The sequence below is a fragment of the Cyprinus carpio genome, unplaced genomic scaffold, assembly GCF_018340385.1.
Source record: "Cyprinus carpio isolate SPL01 unplaced genomic scaffold, ASM1834038v1 S000006632, whole genome shotgun sequence".
In the NCBI taxonomy this organism is placed as follows: domain Eukaryota; kingdom Metazoa; phylum Chordata; class Actinopteri; order Cypriniformes; family Cyprinidae; genus Cyprinus; species Cyprinus carpio.
This window is the reverse complement of record NW_024879262.1, coordinates 209,359-236,278: the sequence shown is the minus strand read 5'-3', so window position 1 is coordinate 236,278 and position 26,920 is coordinate 209,359. Positions and strand designations below refer to the sequence as shown.

General features: G+C 37.8%; 1 protein-coding gene across 12 annotated transcripts in view; it reads left to right on the top strand.

Moving 5' to 3' along the window:
* Positions 1-26,920, top strand: part of LOC109047243 (protein kinase C and casein kinase II substrate protein 3-like) — a 40,073-nt gene that overhangs the window by 8,372 nt on the left and 4,781 nt on the right. For 5 of the 12 annotated variants that reach the window (XM_042755072.1, XM_042755067.1, XM_042755066.1 and 2 more), the window contains 8 exons: positions 13,195-13,295; positions 14,488-14,644; positions 15,243-15,478; positions 16,033-16,188; positions 16,853-17,028; positions 20,097-20,217; positions 21,251-21,381; positions 23,091-23,153. In XM_042755072.1, coding sequence (XP_042611006.1) covers positions 13,242-13,295; positions 14,488-14,644; positions 15,243-15,478; positions 16,033-16,188; positions 16,853-17,028; positions 20,097-20,217; positions 21,251-21,381; positions 23,091-23,153 — 1,094 coding nt within the window. In that variant the 5' untranslated portion in view covers positions 13,195-13,241. Of the gene's footprint in view, positions 1-12,816; positions 12,964-13,194; positions 13,296-14,487; positions 14,645-15,242; positions 15,479-16,032; positions 16,189-16,852; positions 17,029-20,096; positions 20,218-21,250; positions 21,382-22,378; positions 22,433-23,090; positions 23,154-26,920 lie in introns of those variants that run through there. The other 7 variants (XM_042755070.1, XM_042755075.1, XM_042755074.1 and 4 more) reach the window with 3 other exon arrangements.

Genomic DNA, 26,920 nt, shown 5'->3' with positions numbered 1-26,920 from the left:
ATAGCTTCTGACCTTTAAATCAAATCTTACTCGTGATTTTATGACATCAATTAGGCTACTGTTTTAATTAATTAGAAACATCTTAATTTTGTGCATTTTACTTTGTTTATTACAGGTAGGCCAACAGCACCCCGTAAGTAAATAAAACGCCTTACTGGAAGGGCATTAGGACCAGGGGGAGGCTATTGTTGCTGCTACTGCACGCGCTAGTGACTGTTGACTCTATCGCACAAAAGACGCGTCATTCTGTAGACATTCTCAGATTAAATGTGGCGATCAGTGAATCTAATCACCATTCAGGCAAAAGTTTGCTTCAAGAATGACCACACTGCTTACCTGATCGTATCACTAGTGCATGGGAGTTATTCGTCTTATCTTTTAATTTTAATTTTAACCTCTAATGTTATGTCCCAGATGAGAGGGCTCCCTGTGTAGTTTTCATCATTGGTTTGGGGGGAAAAAAACAATGCTGAAAACTATCGGTATCAGCAGAAATCATTCTGAATAATCGGTTTTTGGAATTGGCTGAGAAATTTAGTATCAGTGAATAATAACACATTTATATAAATGCACTTGGATTTTTTTAATGTCTATTAAAAAAAAGTATGTTCATTTATTTACAAAAGTATTGTCGTCATACCTCAAACTTCTTTAAAATGTAGGCTGGTTACTGAAGTTTTGTCTGTGTGTTATGACGTTGTTGGGTGTTCCGAATGAGCACATTTTGTCTAGTGAAGTGAATGTTCTTAGGGAATAGGGAGCTGTGAACACTGTGTAGAGACTCTGCCAATCAGAACGCAGCTTGGTTCATGGAGCTCTTTCTAACAAGCTGATGATCTCAGTCATCTGAATTGGGAACCACTGTTGTAGCAACTGCCTAGCAACACACTAAAAACCAGCAACTGCATTGTACCAGGCTAGCATTGTAGTGGTCAGAATATTTTAAAAATGCACTTACAGTAGCAACACCTTAGCAACCACAAAACGACGCTCTAGATTGTGGTTTTGCAAGTTGAAACAGCACATTTATTTACCTGGACAATGTAATAATCTAAATGGAGCTGTTGATTTTTGCTGTGGACATGCACTGTAGTTTGCTGTTTGTCATGCAGGCAGTCCTACACATCTTTTGCACAGTAGATCTGAGAGCTGCCTGCTCTTCCCCCAGCGGTTTACTGACACAGCCATGTAATTACAGCCACCGTGGTCACGCCTCTCCCCAGACATGCTCGTTTTTAGCTTGGATCTCCGTGGGAGTGCTGAGCTCTTTTACATCAACGTGATGGACCAAACCAGAAGCACCGCTGTACAGCACAATAGAGCCCTGCACAATGAAAAGGGGGCCGCACTCCTCCCTTCTTGTATTTCAATTTTACAGCTCTAGAATCTCTGTGAACACATCCATTGTGTTGATTTACCTGTTGCTAGGCTCGTTGGGCCACAACTCTGACAGTGGGCATTTGACACGTCAAGTCAGAGCCTAAAGGTCCTCTGTTCCATCTGCTTTCAGCTGTTGGAAATTGTTGCCTGCTAATGGAAGAGGGTTATTAGGTTCTGCTGTGTTCTTGCTCCAGCTCAGCGGGATCTCTGGGGCTTTGATTATTTCTGGAGTTCAACATGACACAGCTGCTTGCTGCTGTACTTACAGTGTGACATGGGATGGGTGTGTCTGGCATCTTCGATGCCTTGTGCACTTACTGTATTGTTGGGAATGCTTTGTGCTTTTTTTTCTCTCTTGCATTTCCTTGTAGTTTTCACAGTTTCATATATATCCAGTAATAGCAACACCTTGCTTTCCCAATATGTGGCACAGAGTGATATTTCACTAAATACTGAATCCTGGCCTTTTTTATTACTATGTATGGGTATAAATGGTTCACAAAATGATGACTTCTCAGAAGTCATGGTCATGTTTTTGGGAAAACTAGGGAAAAACAAAGTAAAACTGATTTTTTCTTTTTTATTTAAGGGGTCATGACATGTATTTTGTATTATTTTAATGTTTCATCAGGTTCACTTAAAATGTTAATGAAAGTTTTTTTTTGCACAAAAAAAAAGAGATGAATCAATCCTCATTCTGACACTCTGTCTTAAATGAGCCATTTTTAAGGGTTTTAAAGCTGCAGTATGTAATAATGACAGCTATCGGTTGAAGTGGGTACTGCAGTCCAAAAGAGAGAGTTGTTTCTCCCACCTCCTTCTCCTCAGACTCAGTGTTCACATGGGTTGCCAGATTGAGGACTTGCAACAGGAACAAGCGCAACTGACAATGTAAGCCGACAAGCCTAACACTTTAAAGCCGCGGTCACACTAGACTTTTTGTTCCATTGACTTCCATTCATAAGCATGCGAATCAACAGACCAGAAATGCAAGCCAGTGCAAAAAAGTTTTGCATTTCGCTGCATTCCAAAGTTCAAGCTTGGTGAACTCTGGCCTGCGAATTCGCAACACGTAATACCGTGTGACAAACGGCAGATCGATACGTCACAGCATGACCTTCTATCTGAATTAAAAGAACATAAATTTAAAACTGCAGCGCTGCAGGAAAGTGAAGTAGATTGTATGTTTTTAAATTTTAGATGTATTATTATTTTGTTACATGTTGAATTTAGGTTTTTAAAAAGATGCTGCACAGCGTGACGTCACATCACGACCGTTGTAGCATGTGAAACAATTTTGCATGCTCAGAGTCTAGCTTACCGCGGCTTAAGCTGATGAGTTGATGTATCTGTATTTTAATACACCTCTGGTCATAGAGCTTTTTAGATGGATGCCGAGGCTTTTTATGTTGGGTAGAATCTACAATCTCTATCATAGTTCATTTGCTGGTTTCCATGGCTGCAGTATTCTGTGTTTTCCTCTAACTGGTGTTGAAATAGTAATGGGTAAATTGGCAGTGGGTGGAATCACACAGACCAAAACAAAAACAGACATTCTGACACAGAACACACATTTCAAAGTAGAATAACTGACTGGAGTATTGCTTAGGAACAGTTATATGAACTTAGCTTGTTTCCTAAAATATCTGCAAACATTATATTTTTATGCTTTTGACAAATAACATACAGCAGCTTTAAGTCTTGTCATAAATGGCCACTGTTTGGCTCACGTAATTGCACAGGAAATATTATCAATGCCCCATTGCTATTCAACATGAGTAAGTGTTTTGAAAACATTATCATTTACAGACAAAGCATTATAGAATCATTTACTTATGGCTTGTGATGCAGCTGCTGTCACATCCAAATCAGTTGGCTGCTTTGGATGTCTTGCTCTTGAGGCAGTCATATTCAAATGCATTTGCCCCATGATGCCTCAGATCCCCCATTGAAAGAATGTTGTTTTTGGAGCTTGATTAGCTAAATCCTTTGTTTATAATGAGAAGGATGTTTTAAGCTATGAAACTTTCCAGATGTTTTAATGTTATAAAGACCTCTTATATGTCAAAAAAGATCAAGGCAAATTTGATTTCTCATGTAATGAGCCCTTTGTTTACAGAACAAACTATGCCTTTCTATTAAAAAAAAAAAAAATCAAAATTGAAATACTTGTGGGACTTTTTAACATTTACATTTAAGAATAAATCCATAAGATGCAATTTATTCACTGAGGAAAGACACTTCTCAAATGTTCTGCTGCTCTAAACTGTATATATAATATATATATAAAGAGAGATCCAAAATCCCCTTTAACTATTGTAGGGCAGGGTATAGTTCAAAAATTTTCAATACCGATACCTTGACTTCGATACCAGTTCCTGACCGATACTTTTTTTGATTCCAATTTTATGAAAGAAATTTTAACAAGATTACATAATCTAAAAAAAAACAACAACTTTGGTTTTATTTTTCAGCTTGTTGATGTTTATACAGACTTAAAGACATCTCCTGAGCCACTGCACAAAGGAACAAAATGTAACCAACACAATAAATCAGTGCAGATAGTTTTAATAAAGTTCAAATAGTTTTCAGTTTACGCATCTGTTTGGCTACATTTACACTAGTGCGTGTTCATTTTAAAATGCATAGCTCAGACAGAATCATCATTTCTATTAATTTTCCACTGATTTACTGATGAGCATTTGCAGCTTCCAGGGCTGTCTGCCTGTGTTCTCTCTTCCATGATCGCTGTTCTGACTCAGAGGTTATAACAAAGGCCTATTTCAGCAACATTACATGGCCAAAAAGCACATTGGCAATCTGAAGTTATTACAAACACCCGATCGTGGTTTAAAATGATAGGGATGGACTTCCGCTTCCGCCCGCATGGAGTGAGTAGCAGAGAAGGGAGCTCCTCGAATAAATAAGTGATAATTGCTCAATAGACTAGCCAGTCATGTAAAACTTTATCATTTTTGTTAAGGAGACTTTGCTGCGTATATTTTGACATGAAACCGAGCTCGTGCAAAAAAGTTACATCGACGATCCAGCGTAATACGAAGACGGAAAGCGGCGAAAGAAAAATGGACGAACATATAGAAGACGACGACTCTCCTATCTCACTGAGAGCACTTAGAACGGAACTGCATGCACACCGAGAAGCTGTGATTAAGGACATTAAGTCACAAATTGAAAACCTACATCTGGAAGTGCAAAAGAATCGAGAAGAGATGAAAGAAGACATGCGCGCGCTGCGAGAGGAAATCTTTCCTGAGCTGGCCGCCTTACACAAAGCGCAGGCCGAATCGGCGAGTGAGTGCACGGAGATGGGGAAAGCGCTGAGTGACACGATGGGACAGGGTGCAGCACTAGAAACAGTCCCACGAAGTCATGACCAAAGAACACAAGAAAATGCACGAAAAATGTATGGATTTGGAGAATCGAAGTCGGAGACAGAATTTACGTTTCGTTGGGGTTCCAGAAGGAGTGGAGGCGGGAAACCCGATTCGTTTCATTAAAGACTTGCTGTTGGAGTTATTCGGAGCCGATGACTTGGGGGATTCCAGTATGATTGTAGACCGTGCGCACAGGACTCTCGCGCCAAAACCGAAGCCGGGAGAGAGGCCCCGAGCAATAATTGCTCGTTTTCACTATTATTCTGACAAGGAAAAATTCTGAAACTGTCGAGAAATAAAGGCCGTCGTTACTACAAGGGATCACCGGTACACATCTTCCCCGATGTAAGTCAGAGGTTGGCAAACTGCGCGCCGCATTCAATCCAGTGAAGGCCAAGCTGCGAGCCGCCGGGATAAACTACAGTTTGTTCTACCCAGCCAAACTGGCAATCACCATGGACGGAATCAGGTACACGTTCGAACACCCTCGAGAAGCCGAGAAATTCATCGAGAAGAAAATTCAAGCCTGATAGCCGAACTGTAAGTTTATACTATTTGATAGGCTGAGGTGCCGCATCTGTTATCATTTACAGCACGTAAGCAAAGACTCTTATCATTTAAACACATCTCTGAACTCTTATAGTGGCTAAGTATATATCGGTCAAGTTCACCAGGAAAAGAACTGTAACCTAACCACTGACTATGTTAAAGTGAAAAAAACATAAGAGTGTAAATAGGTCTATAGAGCATTTTTTTTTTCTTATTGTTTCTAGAAAGGAGCTAAGTGGTAAGTCAGATTGATTGCTAACCTTTTTTGTTGGAATGATGGGTAAAAAGGGATTTCTAAACTTGCTCCGTTTTTTTTTGTATAACTCTCAATCAGAGAAAAGTGAATGGAGCTATTGTTCAAACTGTTTCATGTTGTTCGAAGTTAAGGAAAACGAATTGGCACTTTTTTTTTTTCTTTTTTTTTTCTTTTTTTTTTTTTTCTTCTTTTTTTTCCTTTCTCCTCTCCCGTTTCCCCCCTTCTCTACAAAAACCACACTTTACAGTTTCGTTTACAAGTTTACTTTCAAGTTTCTTAGCCTGAAATGAAAGTAAATGCTGCTAGGAAAAATTCAGTTCAGTTTGTCTCATGGAATTGTAAGGGACTTAACGGGGCTATTAACGGGGTAATGTATATCTCTCATCTTGGAAGACTGGGGGCTGATATCGTGTTTTTACAGGAAACGCATATAAGGAACCAGACCATGGCCGATTAAGAGGAAAGTGGGTGGGACAATCTTTCATTCAAATTTTAGTTTTAAAGTCTAGAGGTACAGCACTACTCATAAAGAAAAATGTACAAATTTACTGCAACAAAAGTTATTTCTGACTCCAATGGGCGTTATGTTTATAGTAGCAGGAAAAACTCTATAATACATTAATATTGTTAGTTATATATATGCCCCTAATATAGATGATGAACAATTTATATCATCTGTTTTAAACATTTTTGCCCACACCTAGATACTCATCAATTGATAATGGGGGGTGACTTTAACTTTGTATTAGACCCATTCTTGGACAGATCTTCAAGTAGAACGGTACCCCTTGCTAAATCAGCCAAATTGTTACAAACTTTATGAAAAACTTTAAAATTATAGATCCATGGAGATTTACTTTCCCAAACCAACGAAAATATTCTTTTTTCTCAACCGTCCATCACTTCCCCCCCCCCCCCCAAAAAAAAAAAAGAAAATAAAAACACCACTGGATTCTCTAGGATAGATTTTTTTTTTAATTGATTATAAACTTGTTGTCAGCGGTTTTACATTGTGATTATGAAGCAATGGTATTATCTGACCACAGCCCCCTAGGTCTTCAGATATTATTTGAAGCCAAATATGATGCTATTAAATGGAGGTTTGATAATAATTTATTGGCTGATAAGGTATTTGTAGAACAAACCAAAGCTCAAATTGGATTGTATTTAGAGACAAACTATACGACTGATGTTCCAAATCCACAATTTGGGAGGCATTTAAAGCGTATATGCGTGGACAAATTATCTCTCATAGTATCTCGATCAAGAAACAGCAGAAAGAACAAAAAAAGAAATTAATGGACAGAATAACTAGAAATAGATCGTGAGTATGCAAGTTCCCCCTCACCAGAATTGTATAAGAAGAGGCTCTCTCTCCAGTTCAGAATTTCAGTTACTTTCCACCTCAGAGACTACTGATCGGTTGAGGCGGGCAAAAGCCACATATTATGAGCATGGAGAGAGAGCAGGTAAACTCCTGGCTCGCAAATTAAAGAAACAACAGCATCAAGACTGATAACGGAAATTAGGAAAGATACAGGACAAAGTACATTTGACCCACAGAAATAAATAATATTTTTAAGAGATTTTATGTCAAATTATACTCCTCAGAATCTATTAATGACCCAGCATGTATAGAGCAGTTTTTTGAATCACTTGACATTCCATCTTTAAGTATGGAAGACCAGAGATATCTTGGAACAACGGCTAACTATTAATGAAATAAAACCAAGCAATATCCAGTATGGCAAAGTTCAAAGGCCCCAGGGTCCCCGGACGGTTTCACAACCGGAGTTTTATAAATCTTTTAGTGATCAAATCTCTCCGTACTTTTAGAGGTCTTTAATGAATCACTTGAGAAAGGCTGTTTACCACCAACATTTTATCAGGCAAATATTTCTTTAATAAATACAAAGGTAGATATAAGACCCTTTAGACCCTGGTTTCATATAGACCTATCAGTCTTCTTGATGTTGATAATAAATACTGGCCAAGGTTTTGGCCACTCGTCTTGAAAAAGCTCTTCCAACTGTGATCTCCACAGATCAAACAGGATTCATCAGAAATCGTCTTTTATTTTTTTTAATATTAGAAGATTATTAAATATTATATACACACCTAGTCCCAATCCCTCCCAACCCGAGGTACTTATTTCTATGGATGCAGAAAAAGCGTTCAGATAGGGTTTGAGTGTGATTACCTCTTCGCCACTCTGTAAAAAATTGGGTTTGGTTTCTAATTTTATGTCATTGTATTAAATGTTTATATGCCCACCCCCAAGCTTCTATACAACAAACAATAATACTCTAGGCAGCTCCCCACACCATTAAAAAATGGGAAATGAATGAATTCTGGTCAGTCGCTTTGTTTCAAAGCCGGCTTGAAATGCAGTGGAAACGTTAGTATGAGGAAGATCGCTTTCATTTTAAAACAAAAACACACCAGTGTAAAGGTAGCCCACACTACAGCCTCACGTGTGAGCCACTACATCTCTGAGTGTAACCGGTATAAAATAGTAGGTGTGCTCGACTTGACGTGGACCGATGTGCAGACCAATCAGTGTATTACAGTACTGCGATGTCAAACACTGATCTGCGACGTGCCACTTCTGTCGAACACACCTAGTGCTACGACGCTTATTGGACACTGATGTTGATGAGATTAACCCTTAGTCAAGACACCACATGTGAATAGGGTAATATTTTAACTAGAGCCCGACTGATATTGTTTTGCCAATTTTATTGGCCGATATGAGCCTGTTCCATACATACATAATTTTTTATTTTATTTTTATTTTTTAGGGATGCACGATATTGGATTTTTGCAGATGTCCGATATTTTTAAACTTGAAGCTTTGAATTTAACTATAAATAAACATATATCAATTGCTGCATTTTTCCCCCAGAAAGATGCAGTGGTAACCTTAACATTTTATTTTAAGACTTAAGATTTAACATTTGTAGATGGTCTAAAGCAAAAGTGTTGTAAAAATTTTGAAAATCTTTTAGAGCTCATAATTTGTTTAAAAATATATAACATATTACATAATGAATAAATCAATATATAATAAATTATTTCTTATCTTTTTTCATGTAAGCTTTAGCTTCTGACCTTTAAATCAAAACATACTCGTGATTTTATGACATCAATTAATGCTTTATTTAATCATAAATGCTAGGGGTATAAGAAAATATCGATACATGTGAGTATCGCGATATTTTGTTTGGCGATACTGTATCGATTCTCAAAAACGGAATATCGATACTTAAAAAATAAATAAATAAATAAAATCATACAAGATTTATGGCAGTTGTTTCATTTTGAGTTTATATCCCCCGGCCGCTACAGTCTTCCTTTCTGGACAAATCCTGAGTGACAGGATATACTACTAGGCATTAAGGCACGCTTACTAAGGTTAGCTCACTGCTAGTAATAGAGGAGGAAAGAATTGTACCAGTTCCTGTTTCGGTGTACAAAGCCTGAAATGTACTATCATTTGGGCTTTTGGGGTAACGTTCACCACCTGACCATGGCGCAATTTGCCGCATCTCGGTTCTGCCGATTGCAACGCTCCCCATGAAAGATGCGCGCCGCAGAGCCCCCGCCCAGCGGGTGATAGGGGCGACCCAAGGCTGCAGCTGGCGCATTTTGTAGGGGCGCTTTGTGTAGTTTTACTTGGCGTCGCAGTCTCGTGATTCCACGCTGAACATAAATACAAACTGAAAATCCTGTGAAATCCAAGTGGAAAGGTCACATCTGTTTTTATTTTATTGTTTTACATGTGTTTTTGTTTTCTTTAGGAATACTGTAAGCACTTATTTTTATTTGAAGTAGGCCAACAGCTCCCCCTACGGAATTAAAACTCCTTACCGATTGGGCATTAGGACCCGGGGGAGGCTGCGCTACTGCGACTACACTTGCTATTACTGTTTATCATACACCGAACGCCTCATTCTTTATGTGCATTCTCAGATTAAAAGCAGCAATCCAAAACAGTGAATCTAATCATCATTCAGGCAAAACTTTGCTTCAAGAATGAGCCACACTGCTGATGTGATCTAATTGCTAGCACACCCTGAGCACATGTGAGTTAACGTATTCCTCTTATCAGCAAGAAAATTAACCATCCATTCATCATATCAACGTGCAATATGCAAAATTAAGAATTTGAATCATTGGAATGTGATGATCGAATATAGGTACTTGTGGATGGCGGGTGGATAATTTGAAGCAGCGGACTCGGGTGAAGTTTGATCTTTACACTGACCTGGGTCACCAGTAACAAACAATGGAGTGTGCTTTGCTGGACAAAAAAAAAAATAATAACATCAATAAGAAACATCATCATCTTCGTATGTACTTTAAATAAAAAAAAAAAAAAATCATATCTGCATCATATTCACCAATACCGATATGTCTGGAACGGGCTCATATCGGCCGATAAAATTGGCAAAACAATATCAGTCGGGCTCTAGTTAAAATATTACCCTATTCACATGTGGTGTCTTGACTTAACAAAGTCATTTGACTGTTTTGAATGTGTGTTGCTACATAATGTTTACTGTTTTTTTTTTTTTTAATAGTAGGCAGCATTCTATGCATACTACACCATAAGAAGTGTGCTAGTATTCTTTACCAGTGATGGTGTTCCGGACTTCGATTTTTAAATTTGTAGATGAGGTTCAAGTGAAGCTCTCATATCAGCGCTCCTTCTGGCATGTTTGTGGGAAATACTATTATCAGGAGCTGAATTTCCATTCCCGCCCCTGCCTTCACAGGGAGGAAGTTCAAGAGAAGTAATCCAAGCTCTTTTTATTTGTTGGAAAAAACAAATACTACTTCTTATTTGCCCTACTGATCTTCATGGATGCTGACAGAAACTGTTGGACTCTTAGCATGGTAAAAGCGGTTGTTTCTAAAATTCTGAACCAAAAATAATATTGTAATTATCTTGGTAATTGTAATCGTTGATTTTTGATTAATCCCATTAAGTTAACATGCATTTATTTAGAATTATTGCATTCCTATTTAAGTCCACTCCATCTGTTTGACGTGCGCTATGGCACTCCTTTAGTAAAATCTGTGAAGTTCAAATGAGATTATACTTTACTAAGTTGATATACTGTCCAACCTTTGTGTCATATTTGAAAAGATATTGAAAAGCAGGATTTAACAAACCATTGAATGAATTGCCAAAACTAGTACATCCACAGCAAATGCTCTTCAACACTCTGTTAGTTCCCAAGCCCCCCTTGAGGATGCTAATTTTCCATTAGCATAGCCAGTTTGGCCTAAATTGGGAGCAGATGCTTCTGCAAGGCCGATCCCACTCCTTCCTCCCGTTTGTTATGTCTGTTTGAGGAAGCTATACGACCTTGGCTCAGACAATATGAAGAGAACCCAAGGCCAGAAGCAGTGCTAAATGTATTCAGGCACAGGAAGAGCGTGTACAAGGTTCATTAGCTGTATACCTACTTGTTCTGTTTGGACTAAATATAGTTTATGCAATAGCCAAAGCAGTTTGTGCGTTAATAAACAGGTTATTTTAAGGCAATGATTAAGTGCCTGATAGGCATAGTGTCCCTATGAGCAATAGTGAATGGACACTTCCATGTCATTGGACATATTTTTATCTCGCTACACTTTTAAAAATAAAGCTCCCATAAAAGGGGATTTTCCACTATTTAAAAAAAGGCAGCTGCTGTTTGCACTAAGTGTATATAGGGATAGAGGCTATTTACACTGTGAAAATACCATATTTTCTTAGCGATATATGCTATTTACACTAAGTGCAAATAGTAGCTTTTTTTATTGATATGCTATTTACACTAAGTGCAAATATTCTATTTACACTGTTAAAATAGCAGGATTTTCTGCTATTTATACTACTTATTGCAAATAGTGGCAATTATCTGCACCACAGTACATTATAAAACAGTATGCAATAATAACTTATTGAGTGTAAATTTTAATTTGAATTCAGATTATTAAATGGATGCCACCTTGCTGGGACAATAAAGCCCTCCGTACACCTACCCTAACCCTACCTGTTACTTTATTTTCAACTTTTTGATTATTTCCTTCATTTTCATTGAAAATAAATGCTTTTCTGATGTGATTTGAAATTTGAAAAGGGAGAAAAAAGTTTGCCAAAAGGCGGATTCGAACCCGGTCGATCGCGTCAAAATGAGTACGACACACGTGTTACTATCTGCGCCACTGGAGCTGACGACTGTCTTTTGTAATGTTGACTAGCTGAACCACACGTTGGTGGGCGGAGTTAGTGTAAATAGCCTCCGCCAACAAGGCTGGCTATTTGCACTTAGTGTAAATAGACACTCCATTAAAAAAAGGTTCTTTATTGGAATTTATGTTTTAATAAATAACCTGTAACATCCATGTAACCTTTCCATGCACAAACATTTCTATATGGTGGAAAAGAGATTATTCAGATATTCCTTACACGAAGAAATGGTTCTTTAAGAGCTATTCACTGAAAGGTTCGTTGAGGTACCCAAAATAGTTCTTCTATGGGATTGGATGAATGTTTTTATAGTTCCTCTAACCATTGGTGGAAAAACCGGATTTGATTTATTTATAGGAACATTAGTTAATAGGGTCTTGTAGGGCCTTACCCAGCACAATAGGAACTCCTAGTGATGTAGGTGTTTATTAATTGGCTGAATGCATGCCATACAAGACAATAGCATCCACCATTTTGAAAAAAGCCATGTAAACACACAGTTTACATATACTTACTCTATGAACTAACTCCGCGGATATGGAAAACAGAAATAGATGGACTGACAGTGAAGTCCAGGCACTTCTCTGTCCTTTAGTTATTGACATTGTTGAATGTAACGCTTAAATGATGTCACTGTCAGTCGGCTTATGTCACTTCAGAGTTCCTACCAACAGTGCGAATGCAACACTTAGTTCTAAAAAGGTCACCCTGGTGGCTACTACCTAGGTCAAATGCCTCTACACTCTTAAAAATAAAGGAAATCATTCCACAAAAGGTTCCATCTGTATTTCATTAGCTCTGTACTTGTACTCTGCATATGGACAATAAAGTTGAATTAAAAAATAAAAAAAATCAATGCCAATAAAGAACCTTTATTTTCAGTAGTATCCTCAACATTCAACCAGAAACAAATTAGTGGGAGGACCTGGGTGACTGTGGCATCCTTTTTTTGTGTGTGTGTGACTCCACCCAGACTGGGGCAGAGAAGTTTCTGCCTTACCTAGGTTGCCTTAGGCAGACAAAGACGCTCAGAAGTGAGGCTGGGCTACGCTGGCTTCTTCTTTGAATTGGAATACAGGATTACTGTTCCTGGGCAGATGTCTTAACTGTAGAGGCCAAGGAGTGTTGGGTCACAACAGGTTGCTGGCAAGACCGTAGTGAAATGTTTATGGAATATATTTTGAATTGCCTTTGCTTAGTTTTTTGGATTGAACTTGAGGGCCTGTGACATGTAGAGCAGAGACTGGATAAACTAGTTTCTTCTCTGGCAAGACTGCTGTATTTGGTTGTCTTCATTTTTTGTAACAAAATTTTGCTGTTACTGACTTCAGTTGTTGGCTCTATTTGATTTCATGTCTTGTTCTTTGCAGTTTAACAGACAGCCGCCAACATTCCGTGCTGCAAGGGTGACCCCAAAATGTCTTCCAACGGTGATCTGCAAGACGTTGGGAGCTGGGACAGCTTCTGGGAGGTAAGTATCCCCAACCGCAAATGCACATATGCACACAAATCTTCCTTGCAGAGTGGGCCGCATACTGTGGTGTCCAGCCAGGGAGTTAAAGACTACAGGAACAGATCCTTGCAGACCTGACATTTCCATGAGCTTTCTCAGAGGTTTCCGCCCTGGCAAGATTTGTAGTAGTTGTAGACCCCTTCTCCACTGTTTCTTCAAACATGCTTGGATCAGGTCTATACTTGCCTTGGAGAAAACTAACAGATGTGAAGTGCTTTTAGATAGTAAAGTGAAATGTTTATTTTGCCATCATACTCGTCACTGTAATGCAGAGAGGAATTTAGGGGAGAATGGGGAGATTGTGCCACTATGTAAGATGTGTTGCTCCCCTAATCTAACAAACTGTGCTTATTGTTTTTTTTATCATTATGTATTTAGTAAGGGCCCTTCATATACAGCAGCCTGCAATTGAAAGATGTGCATGAAAATTTTTTTATAAGTTTATAATATAATATAAATTTTGTCACAACCATGTGTAAAAAGTTCAAATGTATTGGTCAATTGACATTGTATAAAACTGTAACAATATAAAGATTAGCCAATTATTTATTTATTTTTAAATGGTAGCTAGGGTAAAGTTTGCCAAATGCTTTGGGGTAAGCTGTGTCAGTGGCTCAACTAATAGCTAGTGATTGTGAGCTTTGCCTTCAAATGCAGGAAATGTCATTACAAACACTATTAGAAAATGTTACAATTGCTTTACTTCTAGTGTTCTGAATATCAATAAATGTAAATAATCTGCAGCAAAATAAGACTTTTGGAATTGGATAGTGTACTAGTAAAATGAATTTTTCTAATTTATTTTTATATTTTTATTTGAGAAATAAACAATTCATATATTTCCTTATAATTCAGCTTACCCCAAGTTTTCTGAGATTTGTTATAAAGGCCATGCTTTTGTAGATCCTTTTTTCTCATTTCATTTGATAACAGAAGTATAAATACTGTTCTGTTTAATTTCATTTCGGTTTTAAGTTAGAGTCATAATGAATCTAATTCTAAAATCCTACATTCCTACATTTAACCTTTTCACTGATAATCCTTGGTGTTAACTGTTGTGACAAGATCATTGAGTCTGTGAGTTCAACTTGAGAACCGGATCAGTCAGATTTAGAAATGGAATGACTCTAACATGACTTTCGTTTGTCAGCCTGGGAACTACAAGAGGACGGTAAAACGCATTGACGATGGCTACAAACTATGCAATGAGCTGGTCAGCTGCTTCCAGGAGCGGGCCAAGATTGAGAAGGGCTATTCCCAGCAGCTGAGTGACTGGGCCAGGAAATGGAGGGGTGTTGTGGAGAAAGGTGAGCGTGACTTTTAAGTCTCATCGTTCATCCTCCTTAGATAGATGCATCCCTCTACAGTTACATCAACACATTCTGTTCCCATGAGCTGATAAGTGCTTCTGTCAAACCCTTAATAGCTGCACAGTAGTTTCTAAGTTTGGGGAAAAGGAGGTATGAAAGTGTAATATGGGAGTTGTGTCATCATGTGTCAGTGATCTATCACTTTATATCATTCATCATTCCTTTAGCAACCGGTGTATATTGGATATACTGGATTTTGACTACACTACCTGCATTCATGTGTTTTGAGCACTTGCAAAAATAACAGCAAGAACAGTAAATCCTAAATGCTGGATTTGAAAAATAAACTGTAAATGTATGCAGTTTAAACAAACCACAGTATTTTGGATTGACCTTATGAAAAGTCAAAGGATATGAATGGATTACCTCCCAGTGAGACCCTCAGGCTGGCCACATATTCACTAACTAGACCACGTGACCTTAAAGTGGCAGACACACAGACCTACAATTATTATACAGTAAATTTAGGCTTTTAAGCAATTATCCAGTGTTTTGAGCTGACAGATAAAGCTAAATTCTTATTTCTGTCCTGCAGGCCCACAGTATGGGACTCTGGAAAAGGCCTGGCATGCTTTCATGAATGCGGCAGACAGACTGAGTGAGATTCATATGGAGCTAAAAGAGAAACTGGTTGTTGAGGACAGCGAAAAGATTAGAAACTGGCAGAAGGATGCCTTCCACAAGCAAATGATTGGTGGATTCCGTGAGACCAAAGACGCCGATGAAGGCTTCCGCAAGGCCCAGAAACCCTGGGTCCGAAAACTGAAGGATGTGAGTCTCCTCCTGTGCAGAATACAAAGCCATTAGTATGGATTTCATCCATTAAACAATGGCAAAGAATTTTTGTTGTTGTTGTTGTTTTTTGTTGCGTTTGTTTTCTTTTTTTTCTTTTTTTAAATTGGCAGCTCACCCAAAATTATCTGATCTGATGTTATCATCTACTCATCGTAATGGCACTTGACTGTCTTTTTTTATGGAATGTAAGTTTAGTTGAAACTGAAATCTTTTTTTTTTCCTTCATACAACTAGTAGATGGTAATCAGTGACCAGTGATTGTCAAGTTGACCAAATAAAAAATGACTGGCCCATATGATTTGTTCGTTATATTTCAAGTCTTCTAAGGCCATATGATAGCTTAGTATATAGTTTGACCACCATACATGTTTGGTATAACATTATGTTGAATAAATGATGGCAGAATCTTTATTTTTGGGTTAGCTGTCCTTTTAAACAATGTTTTAAGAGAATCATGTTTGTACTTACAGTAACAGTATATTTTGTAATTATTAAATAATATGGCTGTGTAAATATCTTCTCTGCGGTAGGTGGAGTCTACCAAGAAGAGTTATCATCAAGCCCGGAAGGAAGAGCGCACGGCATTGACCCGTGAATCTCATGCCAAGGCTGACCCCACCAAATCCCCAGAAGAGGTCCGCAAGTTCACAGAGCGCCTGGAGAAATGTACCCAAGAGGCAGAGAAGGTAGCATGAGAGAAAAAGCATAGACACAACAGTTTTTCAGTTTTATTAAGGATTATGGTCATTTTCACGTTGGTAATTACTGTATTAGCTTGTTTACAACTGTCCATGTCTAGTCTGAAGGAGATGGGTGGGGATTGAAATGACAGAATTTCCATAAACTTAGACAAGATAAGGCTTGTTTGTTGCTTGTGGCAATAGTATGGCCCCTGTGACGATGTCTTTCGACTTGTTGTGACAATGCAAAATTATGGGTGTGAATAACATGTTGTTGAATGTGTAGTTTCATTCATAAAAATATACTTCCTGCAGTTTCTGTCTCCTCAGAGGGAAACATCACCTGATTTCATGTCTTTAAAAGGATTTTGCTCAAATTTTTCTATAATTTATAAAAGCAGACTTTATTTTCTGTTTTATAGAGTCATGAAATTCATTTGCATTTCATTAAGCACATGCTTTGATCCAAAGTGACTCATAAATGAAGAAAGTTGTACAGCTTGCATTTCAGATTCAACAACTCTCGATCCAAACATTGTGAATATGCACTGGTCCATTAGATGTGTTCTGAGTATACTGAACAGGAAATTATGATCTTTGGAATTGACCTTGTGAAATGTGTCCCATGACTCCCATGAACTTGCAAATTTGTTTGGATGTTTTCCCTCAGGCTAAGGAGCGTTATGAGAGAGCCCTGGAGGAGCTGAATCGCTCTAACCCACGTTACATGGAAGACATGGAGCAAGTGTTTGAAATCACACAGGAGGCAGAAAAAAAGAGGCTTCGCTTTTTTAAAGAAGTGCTGCAGGACATACACCAGCACATGGACCTCTCCAGCAATGATGGGTTAGTCTCTCTGCTTCACTGTCTACTAGATACTTATCTTCTTGGACAGCATCCTAATCAAAATGTTTGATGTGAAACTCATCGACAACAAATCACATGCACCACACAAACACTGCTTCAGTAATTTAGAGTCCAGTAGAGTCTAATGCTGCTAATGACTCTTTACTATGCATAATAAATATATAGTACACACATTGTAAAAAAAAATTTAATTAGATTATAGCATTTTAAATCAGTATGTTTTAATATTTAATATAGTATGCATATATTAATAATCTGCATTTTCCTTGACTTTAACCAACTTCTTGGCTAATAATTCTCACTGGCTTGTCACTATTTGGAAAAATAGGCTAATTTTATTACAATAAATTGTTTTCGTTGAGTCAGTACTTTTTGAATTAATATAATTTGTCAAGATTTCTCTGTCTGGCATCTTAGATTTTTTTTTTTTTTTTATGGTAGCACTTTATTTTACAGTCCTGCTCCGCATGTACATACTATGTACTTGTCATAAATATTTACAAGTACTGGATAAAAACTAGGTACTTACCCTGAACCTATCCCTAAACCTAACCCATGTAGTTATAATATCAGTTACTTTCTTAGGTAAGTACAGTTACGTGCACATATTGTAAAATAAAATGCAACCAATTTTGTTTACTGAGCTTGATGTAGTGGATTCTGGAGTTGCTTTTTCCTATTTTTAATAGGAATAGATATTTTCATTGGTACCTTTTGGAATTGGATAGAATAATGTACTTACAGGTGACATTGCTTTTAGCTGAGTTTATCCATGAAGATTTAATTATCTTAGAAGGCAGCAGAATTTATCTTCCAGTTGTTTTTAGCAGTCTACAAAAGCTGTCTAGTTGGGTGGCATGCTAGAGTTTGAAACCGAGCCACTGAGAGATTGACAGGCACAGATTTCGACACCGTTTTGAGTTGTTCAATTTAAACTGACATGAGACAAATGGGGAGCTCTGTCTCAAACTTTACTCAATGTCAAATCCTGATTTATATCAGCAATTTCAGTAACCTCAGGCTCTTAAAAACAGTTTCCGGTCATTTGTGTGTCCATAGCTAAAAACTTAAATAAATGAAAAATGTTAACCATTAATAAGTGCTTATTTGTTTTTCCAGGCCCTCTGTTATCGTTATGTTTACTTATTGAGGAATTCTGAGCGTCTCGTTGACTATTAACCAGAAAGCTAGGGTAACTTCATGTATCCTTTTTGTTTTTTAATCAGTGAACAAATACCTCCTTTCATTTTGTGTTTCGGTGTTAGCTTAAGCAGCGTGGAGTTACGTGTTCAGAATAGCAACAAAAACAACACCCTTCAGACCTGTCTCTGCAGTTTTGCACAATTGTTTACTTTTGTTGAGCTGTAATTACAGGGCTGGTGCTGAGCTGTGTGGTAATCATATATAGCATAGTTTCATGTACAGGAATCTTTGTGCTTACTTTATCCCTCCCTCATTCTTTGTATTTCCATGGTACTTAATCTTTTGTTCTGTTAGCAGTGGTTATGAATCTAAAAACTAGATTTTTAACTTTTTTTTTTTTTTTTTTTTTTTTTTGCTTGTCCAAACAAAACTCGTCAACAGGATACTAAGGTATAGTGGGTGGTTTTAGCATGTTACTCTGCGGCCACTAGGGTCTATGCCCATCCCAAGTATCTATGGCTCATATTCCTCCTCTGGTGCACTCTTTTAGGAAAATAATGTGCAAAAGTTGTACCTGTAGGAGTACAACAGCTTGTCACTGGGCAGTACCCTCAAAAGGGTATCTTTTTGTACTTTTACACCTAAAAGGTTCATAGTAGTACTGAAAAGGATAAGTATTTAGATTTTCAACCAGCTTTGTATTGTTACAGTTTTACTTCATTTAGCAGTGGTGGACAGTAGCAAAGTATTTTTACTTTGTTACTGTACTTGAGCAAATTGTTCAAGTATCTGTGCTCTATCAGAGTATTTTTGTTTTGGGAAACATTTAGTTTTACTTCATTACATCCCCAAAGCATAATATCATACTTTTATAGCATAGTCTGCTTCGCTTTATAAAAACAAAGTTCCTTTGACCTGTAGAAATCGCCTCCTCTGAAATGCAAGAGCAATGAACCTGTTGAAATGGTTTTACAAATCACACTGAACTCTTCATTTGTGAATCTAACTGATCTGATTGCTGCAGTTCTCAAGTCAGCAACTCACTGATTCATCAATCCATTCAGAATGACTCCAAATGAGCGCTGGAATATCGGAGCTTGAGTGTGCGTGCGACTGATGCTGATTTTGAGTATTAATTATTGTAAATTAAAATAATTTTTAGGTATTTGTACTGACAGTTATTTGTAGACTAGGCTAAATCTGCTGCAAAAGGGGGAGCTGTTTAATCCCATTGAAATGCATGTGATGTCTGTACATTGCATTTATATACTATTTACACAAATGGATTTTTTCCTCATTTGTAAATAACAGGGGTATATTTAACATTTGTTTGCATATTTGCATGATCAGTAACAAACTGAAGTTTTATATTTTGATAGTGTATGCTTTTGCCGATCAATACATATTAATTGTCTGCACAAATCTGTCTTATTGGCTTAGTGGCACCAAAATCCAAAATGCGTTATGGTTGTCAAGGTTTTGGCAAAAGGGAATGACATAACCATTTTCCTCTCTTTTTTTTCTAGTCATGTAACACCAATTAAAATAATAAATAAAAATCACATTTCTGCTGCTAAAATACCCTCGTTTTAGTAAAAGCTTGTATTGCCAGTGGTGCATTACCGTTTACGTAAATATATGTCTACTACAACAAGGTACTTATATAAGGTAATGTACTAAATTGTCTCTTAAACTGAATGGTACTTTTTTTTGACACTATGCAGGATGTGTCTAAAAAAATTTCTGTGTCAGGTGCGTTAAAGGTATGACCCGTATTAATAGCAATGTTTGTCTTGGCAACAACCATCATTTAAAGTTGATGTTGGCTGTATTTTTTAAACACACACTTCCTTGTGCATAAATAAACCCTGTCCTGACCGAGTATGTGGAAAATCCCCATGCAGATTTCGAGGCCTGTTCCGAGACCTCAGCCAGACCATCAACGCAGCCAATGACACCGAGGACCTCAGGTGGTGGAGGAACACCCATGGGCCCGGCATGAGCATGAATTGGCCCCAGTTAGAGGTATAGCAAGTTCTCTACTCTACAAAATACTGTTTTGTTTAGAATATTTGCTACATCACAGAATGCCAGGAAACACACAAACCAGACTGCAAACATAAACGGTAACATTTGCTTAGAAAAGATACAGCATTTAATGACCAAAACAGTGCTGTGGAGTTGTCAGCCATAGAGCAGTTTTGGGCCCCGGGCTCCAGTGGTGGTGAATTTCTAATGGGCTGAGCATGAATGAGCTGTTGTCTTTGCACAGCCCATGAGTGGGTTCTGGAATGTCAGATCCCTCTCCCTAATGCCAATCCTTCCCATCCCTCCCCACAATACGAACACACACAGACACACAGTGGCAGTGTCAGCATCTCCATTTGTGTAAATGAGGTTTGTACATAACACAACTGTGTGTGTACAGATGTGTCATGGAATCTGAGTGTCTGAAATTTAGAAATCCTCCATGGTGTGAATGTTTAATTGAGCAGTAGGAGAGTGAATAGCAGTCACAGAGCTAAAACTAAGCTTTTAGTCAGGTTTTGCCCAGGTAAGTGACACCTCTAGAGGAAACTTCTGGCATCCTCCCTGTTCTGCCAGCACACTGGAGTCCTTTGTGTGGCTGTGAAAATGCACAGACTTGCTCTCCCTGCACAGTTATAGAAGGCTGACTGGATGATGGTCCCACATGTGACTGTGAATGTCATAGTCACATTGTGTGACTGATCTGTATTCTTGTTGTGCTTTAAGGCAGAGTTATTTACTGGGATGGATTAACACACACACACACACCAAACAGTATATTTTTGTTTTATTAATAGGGAAAACTGGATGTGAAGTAATGCAGTGACAGTATAATGTAAATGCCTTTTTATAGCATTGCCATTGCTTATTGCTTGTAAAACACAAACACAAAATCCTGTAAAATTTGCTTGCATATGTGCGTGCACACATTATGTTATATTATTAAAATAATATATAAGATTATTTATACTTAAAAAACACAAATAAGTTACATGCAAATGATTGATTTTCACATTTCATGTTTTAACAGGAGTGGTCACCAGAAGCAAACCGTTCCATCAGCCGAAGAGACAGAAACAGTCGTTCTGATGACGTGGTCACTCTGACTAATATTGTCTCCGCGGGAGATGAACCCCCGAAGACTCCACAGGAAACTACGAGGTACATCTGATTACTGTATGCTCATATGCTCATGCGCAAAGAAAATATTTATATCTTTTATAATTGTGTTTGCATTTAAATAAAAAAATTTAAATGTAAGAACAATGTATTTAAAAATAATTTGAAAAATGTAAATTATTATTTAAAAATTTGTTCAGTGATAGATAGATAGATAGATAGATAGATAGATAGATAGATAGATAGTATATTTTAATTAATGCATTTAACCCTCAATCAAGTTACATTTTTTTGGACCTTTAAATTCAACATTTCGGCCCCTTTTTACAGTTCAGTTCTGTGTGGTGCAAAAAAGTTGATTAAACTGGTGACAACTGAGGTTTTAGAAATCACAGCAATTGATCTAATAAATGTGTATTTAAATTTTTTTGTAAAAATCAGGCCAATATAATGACTATACAATTTAATGATATCAAATAAGGTGCACCAAAAATTGGTGCAACATGAAAACAATATTTCCTCAAAATTATTTTAAAAATGTAGATTTGTCAGCCACCCAAATATAGATACACAGATTCTTGAGTTTCATATTCTGCTACAATAATAATCCAACTTTTAATTACAGTGTAGTATTTAGAAGTGGAGGGTTGCTATTGTTGGTTTTTTTTTAATTATCCTGGCAACAGTTCTTCCCTGAGGGCTTCACACACAACCAACAAAACCAACTACAACAAATACAACTTATTCAAACTATTTGTGTACATATGTGTTTGTGTGTGTGCATGCGTGTGTGTGTTAGGGTAGCATGTTAACACAGGATCAAGGGAGGTCAAGGTATTAGCTAAATGAAGTGCCTGCAAAGAACCGTGAAGGTCTGGTACAGATACTATAGATGGCTCATGTTTGTGTGTTGTATCTGAATCTCTCTCACAGGGAACACGAGCACACAGGAGAATGCCTGTTAAATTGCAGTATTAAATGTGGCCTTCTGCAGCTTCCTGCTTATTAGTGTGGTCTCTGTTGACTCTTAAACCCACAGGTGGCTTGAGGCGGATGGCTATTACGAGAACCTAAGAGGCTATGCACCAGGAGTGTCAGTGCAACTTTCTCTTTTTATTGACCTCCTCTCTAAGAGTACAAACAACAGCTCTGTTCTAAAACCTAGTTAGCAGCCTACCTAGACAGTATTTTAAGGAATCATGGATACACGCCTTACACAAAGGTTGCTGCAAAAGTAGGCAGCAATGTTATGCAGTAGTGATACACAGACTCCAGCAACCGAAAAGATCAAAACAGAAAATCAAAACTGTTACAGGCTGAAATTGTTCTGGAAGGCCAAAATCGTTGATTAAAACTGTGACATTCAGTTAGCGCTTCTCAGACGGCAGCTTTTGACTGTGTCAGTGGCTATTTTGTGAATGCAAAGTGGATAAGCTACAACAGATAAATAGGGTTGGGTACTGAAGACCGGTTCCAATGTGGCACCGGTACCTATGTAACCGGTATGTACCGAACCGAATCAGAACACAGATTTCGGTGCCTCATTTCAGTGCCTCATAAGTGCATGAGCGATCGATTGAAATATTTGTCCTGGTTCCCCGAAATGTACACAAGAAGCATGGGCGTCGCTAGGCTTTTTAAGCAGTGCTATAGCTCCATAAACTGCACACAAATGCACAATCGCCTCAGAGTCAGTCCCCTTAAATTTCATATGAAAACGGCGGCAGACCGGTGTCCTCCCTGTCTTTCAGCTCGCTCTTCAATCGGCAGACCGCGGCGGAGCAGCGTGACGGGAATCAAACAGAGGACACAAGGTGTGTTTATCGATAGATTGTACATCAACATCTGTATCTGTGCAGTTCTTTGTCATAGTTTACAAAAGGTCACGAGTTACCAAACGTTTTACAAACAAATGTAAAACAAACGCTTCGTTCACCGCTCATCGCACCACAGCTGTTTCCTCCAGCGAAAATCTACTTTAATTATACTTATTTAAATATACTTAATTTAATTATACTTACTTTATACATACGCTACTGTGCAAAAGTCTTAGGCACGTTAGTATTTTCACCCCAAAGAATGGTGTTCGGCCAGTTATTTATATCTTTTGTTGTAGTGTGTCTGTTTGCTGTGGAGACATTTAGTTTGTCTCAGTTTCATCTGTTTCTTCATGTAATCACAGCAGATTCGATGATGGTGAGATCAGATCTCTGTGTGGAGCACCGGCTGTTGTCAGACTGCTTGTGCATTCAAAAATCTCACTAGATTATTATTAAAATTGATGGCAAAATTAATGTTTTGAAATGTAAACTGATATTTCCTATGGACACACTACAGCAAAAGATATAAATAACTGGCTTAAAACTCTTTTTTGGGGTGAAAATACTAATGTGTCTAAGACTTGCACAGTACTGTACTTTACAAACGACATTGTTGCTACTTTATAAAGAATTACCACAAAGTCATTCACAGAACTGATTAAAGACAGTGACAGACAGCAGTCATTTTAAATAAATATAAGAGTGATTGACAGATACAGTAGAAACATTATCTGTGGTTTTGTATTAAATAATGACCCAGATCATGAAATACATTTATTAGCCTTAGAGTAAAGGAAGCACAACTTGGGAAATGAGAGCATCCAAGGAGCGTGTGAATGCTATGGATTTATTTTAAATATTTTTCATGTTCTTTAATGTTATCCATAGTTTTTTGTGGCTCTGTTTTTTTTTTGGTTCAGGCACCGCTTAGTAACCGGTACCGTTTTAAAAGTATCGATATGGCACCGGTATCATAAAAAACCCAATCTATACCCAACCCTACAGATAAATGGGTCAGTTATGTGGATGCTTGGACTGTCGATTTATTTTTCTTCATCAGTCATTTTGATAAACTGAGATGTTTTTTTCCTCTCACTGATTTCACTTGATGTGTGAACCAAACTTCTCTAAGTTAAGCAATTTTGAGGTTCCATTTACTGTAGGCTTAGAATATTGTCTTAGAAGACAGCTGCCTATGTAGGCAGCAAATAGCAAGGTAGCTCACTAGGTTGTGGAACAGAGCTAAACAGATCTTCTAGATGAGAACATTTTGAGATCTGTTAACATTATGTAGTTTTTGTTGTTGTTGTTGTTGGTATTAAGATGAATCAAATGAACCCATCTGATCCCAGTCCCTTGTGAGAGCCAATCATTTGTGAACATTAGTTCCAAGCTAAAAATTGTTCAGAGCAGTATGCTTAAATCAAGTTTTTAACAATTAAACCTTTTATTTTTTTCCTTGCTGTCTCCTCTGAAAATCAACATGTGTCTTTGTTTCTAGTACTGCTTTACACTTATTTTTCTCTGAGTAAATATTGAAGGAATGTTCCGGGTTCAGTACAAGTTGTGGTCTATTGACAGCATCTGTGGGGCAAGACATTAGACAGAGATAAACTTTACACAGTTTTGAAAGTATTGTCACGAAACTTAAACAGTGTGACATGTGTGGATACCACATAGTTTATGTACAGTGAAGTCCACCCAGTGGAAATGTGTTGGAGATGCATAACCAAAAGTTAATCCACCTGGAAAAGTAGTTCCACCACTAAAAGGATAATTGAGACACGATTATTGCATAAACAAAACATATTATTATAGTTAATAAATTAATTAACAAAAAAAAAAAAACTGCCTGCACATATCTGCTTTTTAAGCCCTCTGGAATGTTTTGTTCCTTAAGCCCACAGTAAACTTCAGTTATGACACAGACATTTGGTGTATGAATACAGCCGAATGCATAGCCTTTCAAAAGGTTTTCCATTTGATGGCATGCACAGACACAGGCAGTCAACACATGCTGCTGACATTTATAAAGTTTCATCCTTATCCAGTGTCTGCACTATTTCTCCAGGAGTTATCACTGACAGAATGTCTTTGACTCTTTCTTAACTCTCACACAAGCTCATTTTTAAAAGTAATGCATTACAATATTGTGTTTTTTACTTAGTGTACTTTTTTTTTGTATATCTGAGGTCTGCGCAAAGGAACAATTTTTGACCACTCAATGCCAATTTCCACATGCATAACTCTTCTGACCTCACCTTGTTGCATTTGTCGCAGCATAAAAAAACAATGCCAATTTCCACATGCATAACTCTTCTGGACCTCACCTTGTTGCATTTGTCGCAGCAGACAAAAGGAAGGTGATTTCTTCTCCTGTTAGCTATAACGAAAAACCATTGTTGTGCAATAGACTTATAACATTCTGTACCTTAAAAAATACTTAAAACACAATGTTGCCAATTTTAGGTATTTGTAATTTGCATTTCTTCCACTTCCCGAGTATGTCATTATCTTCCACAATGTTGCCAAGTCAGCGTTTTTTCTGTGGTATTTGGCTACATTTATGTTGCTGCCATGGGCTGTTTTTTTTTTTTTTTTTTTATAACCAATTGACCCTTCACCAGGAGTTCGACTGACACGAGATCTGACCAATCATGCCACTGAATCTGCAATTTTGTCCAACAAACAAACCAGACAGGAGGGTAGATTCATGCCGGTGGTCTTGAACTCCAAAAATGGGGTGTATTGACTTTCCGGGGCTGAAACAAGATACCTTCTGATGTTCATTCATACATGCTTCATACTATAACTAGTAAAGTGGAAGGGATGATCGTTTCAAATGCCGCTTGAACTGAGGCGCTACAGTGATGTCACGACACAAAACGTTATTTATTGTTTGAATATTTTAAAAACAACAATTTTGAAAGCTGAGACTTTGTTTCATACCAAAAGTAACCTGCTTTGTCTTGTCTGTCGGTGCGTTGTCAGTTTTCTCTTTGCTCTGTGACATATTTTTTTACTGCGTGAGAACATGTAGCGTGTGAGCACCATGGCTTGACGGACATAGCAACAATAACTAAGGGGGGCGGGTCTTTGTGAAGGGTCTGTTGAGCTAGTTTTGAGTACCAATTGGGCTGGTTTTGTTATGCAGACCTGGCAACCCTGATCTTCCACTTCCACTCAGCGATTCAGTAATGAGCTGGATAAAATTGACATCTGTGCATTGTGTGCATACGCTAACCAAAATATACTTTGGGCTTAAAGGGATACTCCACCCCAAAATGAAAATTTTGTCATTAATCACTTACCCCCATGTCGTTCCAAACCTGTAAAAGCTTTGTTCGTCTTTGGAACATAATTTAAGATATTTTGGATGAAAAACCTGGAGGCTTGAGACTGTCCCATAGACTGCCAAGTAAATAATGCGGTCAGCGGTCAAAGGAATTGTTGAATAAAGTCATTATTTTTGTTTTCTTCGCTTACAAAAAGTGTTCCCGTCGCTTCATATAACCCAGATTGCACGTCTGATGGCAGATGGAGTGTTCTGATGACGTCTTTCATACCTTTTCTGGACCTTGACACTGTTATTTACTTGGCAGTCTATGGGACAGTCACAAACCTCCTGGTTTTCATCCAATAAATTGTGTTCTGAAGATAGGTTTAGAACGACGTGGGGGGTAAGTGATTAATGACAAAATTTTCATTTTGGGGTGGAGTATCCCTTTAAGACTTAACTGCTTGCGCATGACTAATGTGAT